Here is a 9,988-nt window from a genome sequence, read left to right on the forward strand (position 1 = left end):
TTTCTATCACGCGAGCTCGCTATGGGACCTATAGTGTAGGGGGTTAGGTGCACTGGAAAGTGCTAGATAGTACAACAGCGTGATGTTATTTTCATAGCGCAACGCTGGAGCGTTGCGCTATGAAAATAACATCACGCAGTTGTACTATCTAGCACTTTCCGTGAATCTAACCCCCTACACTATAGGTCCCATAACGACTCGCACTTGTGATAGAAAATAGTATGTGCAACTCGTTCGGAAAAGTTGCCATAGCGCCACTTGGGCGCTTTCCGCACTCGCTTCGCTCGTGCGTCAACTGCGTCCTCGTGGCGCTATTGGCAACTTTTCCCCACTCGTTACACAATGTACTATATCATACCCCATTAAATTTCCGATTCAGACTGAAATAAAGCGGCATGAAATTTGTCAGACAATACTTTTTAACTGAATTAATTATTTACAATTAATTTTACTAAAAATTACCTATGTTGTAATTGATTTTCAATACCGTTATTTTGGCATGTTTCCGCCGGTAGACATGTCAATGTCGGAAGAATTTCTGTCGGACAAATTTAAATCGACATTTGCAACAAAATTTCCAGTTACTTAAGCTAAAAATAAAAGAAGTGGTCTTGACTTTTCAAGACCCCGAGAAATTGCTGTTTTGGACTTTTCCGAGTGGAAAAGCGAAGGAATCGAGAAAAGTCACAGAGGAGGTAGAGGTAGACTCGTCAAAAGGATGCGCCTCAGGAGTTATAAAGTATGTGGTAATCAACTTTCCAGAGGGGGGCCTAAACTGTGGACTATATGTATTGTAGCCGTTATTTAAAATCATCGAAAATTGAAAAGGTGGCCTATGAATTTAAATATCAAACTTGACGATCAGGAAAGAAAGTCATTTAATTTTAGTAAGTGTTTGCCGTTTTGAAAATGGCCAGGAAGTTTTCGTTTAAACAAATTGACATGCTATTAGTGTTAGATTATTACAAATTTACACAACCATCATGAGTATTCCTATGTAGACCCTCATTCAGTAGCTGCTCGACATTTCCAACGTGAGTTGAAAATATTGATCGTTATTTTACCGAATGGACGAAATGGCAAAACTTATTCAGAATTTCTCCAAAACACTCTCCCGGATCTACTTGACGACTACAACTCGGAGTGGAACATTGGTTTATACATGATGAAGCACCCCCTCATTTTAGTAATATTACTAGAGACTTTCTAAACCACCAGCATCCAAATAAATAGATTGGAAAAGGAAATAATTGCCCATAAGTTTGGCCTTCACAATCCCCAGACCTCAACAAATGCGACTTCTTTCTTTGGGGAACGTTAAAAGAATTTGTGTATTCCTTGCCAGTTGCGTCTCGAGTAGAATTGTGGAATCCCATTACGGATATATGCATATCCATTAGAAACAATCAGCAGTTATTGAATAGAGTAGAGTTTAACGAAGAATAAATTTATGCCTGAGATAAAAACGGTAATTTTAAATAATTTCTATAACTTATCAGTGTAAATTGCATGTTATTTCTGTTGTTTGTTTTTTTATTAAATTATTCTTATTCCAACTTTTTTCCTGATCGTCAAGTTTTACGTTTAAATTTATAGCTAACTTTTGAATTTTCGACGATTTTAAATAACATTGCTACAAATGTATTACTAGTTATTCATGTCTTTGTTAAAAACGACAATGTTTTTTGAAAACTAACAAGAGTAAGAAAATATTTAGAATTAAATTCCCCATAAAATAATTTACTAAATCGGCCAACGGGTTAAAAAATTCTGTCACATTTTAATGGTGAATCATCCCTTATCAACCTTTTAAAATGCCGCAATTGTACTCTACTTACTGTCGATTAATGTTCTTTGTACACTCACACCGAGTACCAATTTGGTTTTTCTAACAGGGAGAATTTAAGGTAGTCGGATTTTTGTAATTTTTTATATTTATGGTACGCGTAGTTCGGTCCTTGAATAAGAATTTTCCAAAGTAGTTCAACGCAACGTTCATAAATTACCGAGATAATCGATTTTGAAGATTTACCTGCCAACTAAATCCAGTAGATACAACACATTCTTCAACTGGGAGTGTGGCCTAGTTGGTAGCATTCGGGTCCGACAGTCATGAGATCGCTGGTTCGAGTCCGTCCCGTGACATTTTATTTTTTTTTTCAAAACGCACCATATGGTTTTTTATTCTTTTTCTCATCTCGAAAATTATGAACAAACGAAATATTCTAACGACTGCTTATGTATATGTTTCAAATATTTCATTAAAATGCATAATTGGTTGATAAACAATATTTATTATGAATTAACAATAAGGTTTCATTAAAAAAAAACAAACGAGGTCAGGTAGGATGTTCTTTTATTTTATATTTATGTTAGTATTTGACATTTTACGCAGTGTGGCACGAGCCAGAATGGTAGTTATCGTAGAAAGATGGGATGCAGAAATTTTTTAAGCAACTAGCTTTCTTTCTTTTTCTTATCTCGAAAATTATTAACAAATGAAATATTATAAGAACTGTATGCAGGAATATTCTTCAAGTGTTTAATTAACATTTTGAGCTAGGTTGTGTGGGTCGTTCACCGTGTTTAAAAAAACCGCTTACAAAACACACCTGCTCGGGCATAATAAAAAGTTTTGGTAAGTTCTACAAAGGGTAGAGAAGCATCAAAACTGTGTGATGAAAGAACAATCTTTCAAAATGTTAACGAAATTTGCTTCGAAGTTGATATTTTGAAAACAAAATGTGCCTGTCGAAAAACATAAAAAATTTACACGACGTGCTAGATGCTTTAAAAATGTCTGCTTCCCATGTTTCTATGACAATTATCATTCTGGCTTATGCCACACTGCGTAAAATGCTAAATACTAAAAATAAAATAAAAAACCTACCCGACCTCGTTTGTTTTTTTTTTTTAAAGGAACTTTATTGTTAATTCTTAATAAATATTGCTTAACAACCATTTTAATGAAATATTTGAAACATATACATAAGTAGTCATTAGAATAAAAAACCATATGGTGCGTTTTGAAAAAAGTTACGCGATGAAACTCAAACGATCTCGTGACTATCAGACGCGAATGCTACCAACTAGGCCACGCTCTCAGTTGAAGAATGTGTCGCATCTACTGGATTTAGCTGGCAGGTAAAACTTCAAAATCGATTATCTCGGTAATTTATGAACGTTGCGTCGAACTACTTCGGAAAATTCTTATTCAACGTCCAAACTACCCGTACCATAAATATCAAAAATTACAAAAATCCGACTACCTTACCTTCTCCTTGTAAGTTCAAGTATCACTGATATTGATTTTTTTTTTTAATTTGAAACCTCACTTTCAAGACCTATAACTTTTCAGGGGTACAGCTTAGTGTAAAGGCAAGTTGCGTTAAATCACCATATTTTGGGTTCCCCTACATGCCCCTGCTCCGTGTTGGTTCTTATGCGAAACACCCTGTATTGCAAGAATCAGTTGAAATATTTCCGATCTGATTTCAGGAAAATTTCAAAAAAATATTGCACTACTTTTTTTTGCAATACAAATCATTTTATACCTCTAATAATAATATTCACTTAAATTATTCCACGTCAGTATTGTTTTTTTTTTGGTTGCTAAATTTCCGTTTTCAATTTCTTGAAAAAGAACGAATATATTCAATAGAAATAACAAAAATATTAAACTCGAAAAATAAAGAAGGAAAATATGAACTCGAATAATAAAGCACGAAAGCATTTAGAGCGCGCACCAGGTGCAAAAAGTCCGATATGCTGTTAAATTCGTAGCCGTCATATTTCTCGGATATTTCTCGTTCATGCCGACGGAATAACGGACAAATAAAACACGTCACTATTAGAAAAAAACTATTTTAATGAGATTGTATATTTACAACAACTGAATTTCCAATAAATACCTAAAGTGTCGCTTAAGAATTAAGTTGACGTAAAAGTTACATTTGGAATTAAAAGAACTTCACAAATACGCTGATGGGGCAACATAGTTAATCGCCGGAATTGTCCTCGCGGATCCTTACATAAACCGAGTCCAATTCCAGCGTGACATTAAAAAGAAATTAACTTACTGAATAAAACACAAGAGGATTATCGTTTACTTTTTGGCCTTGGCGTTGTTTTTGACCGGAGTTTTGCCCTTGGTGCTATTTGTTGTTTTAGCTTTTTTGGTTTTGGGTTCGTCTTCCTCCTCCTCTTCTTCCTGTAAACGGAAATAATTAACATTACAAAAATGGTATAACGGCGTCCCGTTATTTTATTTGCACACCTTTGAATTTCCATTTGAAATTTTTCGTTTTCTATCACTTCCCTCCTCCTAAAAACGGGAATCTCGTCAATAAATCAGCCAAACTGTACCAAGTAGGATGTCCATAGAAATTCCTCGAGACATCACCCATTTCCTTACCGAAAATTCAATTTCTCGGGTATATGGACATCCTAATTAATAAAATTTTGAAAGAAAAAAAATGTTTTACGAAAAATACCAAATGAGAATAGGATTCTGTTTTGCCAATTGAAAACAAAAATAAAGTACTGGTCTTACTTAAATGTACGGAATGAAACGGCATCATTTTCTACCAAATCTTAGATTTCTCACGCAGGAAAATAAAATGTCGGACACGAGATACAATTTTTCATGAAGTTTTTTGGTGTTTTTTTTGTCTTGTTTTTGAATAGATAACAAATACATAATTTCGTAAAATGATGTAATCAAAAATAGTTGGAACGTTAAATATAATTTTTGGTCCCTACAGTGCCTTTTAATTATTACTATACGTTTCAAACGTATTGGTCCTATGTACGCAAATTACAAAATAATGCAAGTAAAAATTTACAAAAAAAAAATATTGCAGCCGGAATTGTGTGATTCAATCAAAACTTCCCACCTGGAAAATATCGGAATTAAAAAAAAAAAAAACTTATAAACTTCGATATTCTTTTCAAGGGGGACACGTGATGGCGTAAGTTTTGGTGTATTGGAAGATACCATTAGGCAGGGGCGTAAAATGCCCCTAAACTTTAAATGGCACCCCGAGTTGAGTGACACCTCATTTTAAAGCTATTTCAATTCTGTCTCACGATGACATACGACTTTAAATTTTAGTTTGGACATAACGATAAAATCATCACTTAAAACCTTTGCACCATTTCCAAAAGAACATTTCGAAGCATTTTGGGTGTTATCTGAGAACATTCTTGAACAACTCGCTGTCAAAGCCGATTCGATCATGTTGCATAAATTTTCAACTTTAAGTGCTCTCATAGAAAAAAGTCTAAGGGCGTTAGATCTGGCGATCTGGGAGATCACTCAATTAAACTTTGCGTCATTAAAAATTTGTTCTGCCTGCCAAGCAGTCAGTATTCTTGTAGAATAAACTAATTATTTTCACTTTTCCAGCAATTGTTTAAACTGAACACGAACTGGAATTGTCGATTCTGTGATAATTTTACGGAATATTGTCTAGACAAGATAAAACGAGACAATATTGTCTCGTTTAAAGTAAAAATGTTGAACTGATTAGTTCAGAACTGGAGCAAAGATTTTATAATTGCAGGGAAGCGGAGGGAAACCAATTTGAACACTTAATAAAATAATATATAATATAATATTAATAATATTCATTCATTAATATCTTGTCTTATTCTTTAAGTTATGATTTTATTGTCGTATCTAAACCAATATTTAAAAAGTCGTATGTCGTCGCGAACAGAACTAAAAAACCTTTAAAATGAGGTGTCACTCAACATAGGGTCTCATTTAAAGTTTAGAGGTATTTTACGCTTTTGTCTAAGGGATAGCTTCCAAGATACCAAAACTTACGCCATCACGTGTCCCCCTTGAAAAGGAAATCAACGTGTCAGGCTTTTTTTGTTTTTTTTTTTTAATTCCAATTTTTCCAGGTGCGTAGTTTTAATTGGAACACCCTATCACAGGGTCAGCTATTTTAATTTTTTTTGCAAACGACCCCGCCAGAATCCTTATGTAAATTGGTTTTCGCTTGAAACCAAGTGGGTTTTGTAGCTTTTGAGTGGTAGATTAATAGCGTCAATGGGCGTCAAGCCCTAAAAATTCATGGGTAAAAGTTGCATTTCGCTGAAGCTACAATGCTTTAGATTTCGCTACCTGCATAGTATAGTAAAAAAATACTACATTTTTGCTCAATGCCCAATAAACTATCGCCGATATATCGAGATATCTGACTGAAAGGGTTAAAAACGATATTGAAATGATCTTTCAGATCACAATCAGTACAATCGATTTTTCACAATCATTATCGTACAATAAAAATCATAGCGATTGCCGTCTGCATTAGCGTGACCGGATGTGCACCACGGGGAGGTTGCTAGATCGGTCTTAGTACATCATGGGATTCATCAAAGTACTTGATATTATTTCGAAGCCGCTCGTAGCAAAAATGCAGGCAATACGAGTGCATGTGCCTAAAGTCCAGTCACCAGATCAACATGTGCAATAACATCTTATTCCGTTCATTTGTATGCTCATCAATAAACTCTATCATTTTTCCTTGCGATTTTATCGTCATCTAGTTGTTTCTGGCTTAAAGTTCAGCANAAAATGCAGGCAATACGAGTGCATGTGCCTAAAGTCCAGTCACCAGATCAACATGTGCAATAACATCTTATTCCGTTCATTTGTATGCTCATCAATAAACTCTATCATTTTTCCTTGCGATTTTATCGTCATCTAGTTGTTTCTGGCTTAAAGTTCAGCAAGTCGCCGCAGCATGCATAAAATATTACGTTGCTTTTAGTGGCTGGAAGCGAATGCTGGGTCTTCGAAATAAAATGTTACTTTATGCATAAAACCAACATGTAATCTTGAAATAGGATTAAACTAATGTTTACTTTTTTAAAAAACATTTATCCACCAATACCTTTACAAAAATACGAGAAACTTCATTTAATACTTTTGATTAATCGATTGATTCAAAAGTACCTTTTGGTGAAATAATGTAAAAAAATTTTAATCTTATCTATTAATACTTTTATGCATAAAGTAACATTTTATTTCAAATATGCAGTATTTGTTTCGAGCCACTAAAGGCAACAAAATATTTTATGCATGCTGCGGCGACTTGCCGAACTTTAAGCCAGAAACAACTAGATGACGATAAAATCGCGAGGATAAATGATAAAGAGTTTGTTGATGAGCATACAAATGAACGGAATAAGATGTTATTGCACATGTTGATCTGGTGACTGGACTTTAGGCACATGCACTCGTATTGCCTGAACTTTGGTTTTTAGGCTACGAGCGGCTTCGAAATAATATCAAGTACACAGATGAATCCCATGATGTGCTAAGTCCGATCTATAGCAACCTCCCCGTAGTGCACATCAGGTCACGCAAATGCAGACGGCAACCGCTATGATTTTTATTTTACGATAAAATGATTGTGAAAAATCGATTGTACTGATCGTGATCTGAAAGATCATTTCAATATAGTTTTTAACCCTTTCAGTCAGATATCTCGATATATCGGCGATAGTTTATTGGGCATTGAGCAAAAATGTAGTATTTTTTTTATTATACTATGCAGGTAGTGACACACTTTAATAACTACTTTTTTAAATAACTAATTTTTTTAATATTGAAAAATATTAAGCAATTAAGTGCATTTTTGAGAAACTTGAAATATTTGGTATTTTCAGAAGAATGTTAAAAAATATTATATTAATTCTCGAGCATCCTACAACTATAATCTTGAGAACACTTACCAAAAAAATATCTAAAAATATACAGGGTATTCCATAACAAAAATAAAAAATTAGTCATATTTTACTTTTCCGATTTCTTCGAAGGCGATGGCGTCTCAGACGTATTTAACATTTTTACAAAACGACCCTGCACAAATATTTTAGATCCACTGTTCATAAACATAACTTATCATTTTTTTCAAGAACAGAAGGAAAGAAAACGTAAGTTAACATTTTTCTTTTTTATTGTAAGAAAATCACGACTGAAGAAAGGTTTGAGCTCGATGACTTGTTAAAAGTGCAAGTAATTTTTTAATTAGTTTTAGAAAAATTCCTCTGGTATATTAGGACCTAAAACCCTTCTTTTTTCCTTAGTGAGGGGCCAATACATTTGTAATGTAGGTATACAAGTCAATTAATTTAACTTTGCTAGCGAAAAAAATGTATATACATAATGTACATTTTAAGAAAATTATGATTACTAAGCAAAGCATTACTGTTAAGTGCAAAATATGCCAAGTATTTACAAATAATATTAAATAGCTTTATTCAAAATGTAACAAACATAAAATTTGTTATTGTCAAATTCAAAATCAAATAAAATAAAAAATCACACAATTATGACAACACAAAAACGATATGTACTCCTTAATATACACAAAATATAAGGACTAAAGTAAAAAAGCATCCAAAAAACTTTGTTTGTCGGCACTTTCCCAATCCCGATTGAAATAATAAATTTCCATAGGCCGCTAATAAAAAGTGCAAGAAAATATTCCCCATACATATGTACGTTAAACTGAATGAATTAAAACTGTACTTACAGCTCCTTCTTCTCCCTCCTCATCATCTATCATCTCCTCTTCCAACTCGTCCATTTCATCAAATTCCTCCATCGGACTCCCGATTAAATGATGTCCGATGATGTGAACTGGTCCGTTGCCTTGAACAAGTGAGAACGTCACGGGAGGATCTGGGAATGAGAGATCTAACAATACTTGATTGTTTGGTCCTCCAGCCTTCAATGTGGCCACGGGTATTTTTACAGAATCTTTCCATGTCATAGCTTCCACCTGTACTACATTTACTTCACCTAAAAATACATATTTTAAAAGCGAACTTTTCATCAAGTTGAAAAATAATATGTGAATTGCGTTATAATTTCAATTAGTCATGGCCATCAAAATGATGGGCGGTTTTTGAGGTTAGAAATCCTGTGAAACAAAGCTCAAGTTTTGATTTGAAAATTCTCAAGTAAAAGCTCATGTAAGTTGTTAGAAGAGCGTCTGGAAATTTGGAGGACATCGAATAAAAAAATAATACAGACCTTCGGTGGCTTCTGGTCCTAGTAACGCTTGTTTGATAATTAATTTGTGGCCCCCTTGGTAGTCTTCAGCCCCTTTTGCTTCGGGATCCCAGACCTCGCTACTTTTTCCTTTAAGGGTAAGAGCTGCAAACAATAAAGAAAATCTTGTAAACAATCCACAGCCACAATGGCGCGCAAATACCGGCTTCGCCACCAAGTATTTACCAACAGCTCAGAGTGTAAATAAGAAAGATATCGCGAAAATAAAAGTGGATACGAATAAAATAAACTTTATTAAAGGTTTACTTACCGAAAAAATATTCATCTGCCATTTTATCTATGAGATGTTCTTAGATAATTATAAAAATGCACGTGACTAGAGCCGGCAAAGCAAACGAGTCGAAGGCGAAAAGAGAGTTGCTTGCTGAGCGTAATTTCTAATGGCGGTAGACAAGCCGTGAAACTAGATGAAGAGGGAGCCACAGTTGCCTTTGTATATAATAGTGATTAAGGTCACAACTTTTATTGTAATAAGTTTTATATATTTATTTTATGAGTAAGTAAATATCTATATGCATATTTACTAATAATGGTTGTTATTTATATTGTTAAACAAGTCTTAGTATTCATAAATTCAATTTAATAAATAAAACAAATATCATTTCTAATGTAGGTGTAGCTTTAGTCACTAATCCAGTAAAATTTCAAGTAAGGAAAGTAGTATCAAGTAACTTTTGCATATGTAGCCTCTTCAGGGAAAATAAATTTTAGGTTTTTTGTTTTCCTAAACACGGATATTTATTTTCATCAATTTTCCATTTTTAATTAAACTACAAAAATTAAAAATAAATATTAAATTTCAAAATTCACATTTTTACACTTAATTAATATTGCTATTAGTATTAGTACTAATTACTAATCCTTTAGGTAATTCAGGTTTAGTTAAAATATTAA

The 9,988-nt window shown here is 33.6% G+C and overlaps 1 protein-coding gene across 1 annotated transcript; it reads right to left on the bottom strand.

Annotated features, from left to right (window-relative positions):
- Nucleotides 1-3,848: 3,848 nt before the first annotated feature.
- LOC108908937 (nucleoplasmin-like protein) lies at nt 3,849-9,490 on the bottom strand. Its single transcript, XM_018713128.1, has 4 exons — nt 9,345-9,490; nt 9,056-9,178; nt 8,553-8,821; nt 3,849-4,210 (listed from the first exon to the last, which is right to left on the bottom strand). Exons 1-4 carry the CDS (start codon nt 9,364-9,366, stop codon nt 4,106-4,108), a joined length of 519 nt encoding a protein of 172 aa, XP_018568644.1. The 5' UTR covers nt 9,367-9,490; the 3' UTR covers nt 3,849-4,105.
- Between the last annotated feature and the right edge of the window lie 498 nt (nt 9,491-9,988).

The sequence above is a fragment of the Anoplophora glabripennis genome, unplaced genomic scaffold (assembly GCF_000390285.2).
Source record: "Anoplophora glabripennis isolate ALB-LARVAE unplaced genomic scaffold, Agla_2.0 scaffold373, whole genome shotgun sequence".
NCBI classification, from domain to species: domain Eukaryota; kingdom Metazoa; phylum Arthropoda; class Insecta; order Coleoptera; family Cerambycidae; genus Anoplophora; species Anoplophora glabripennis.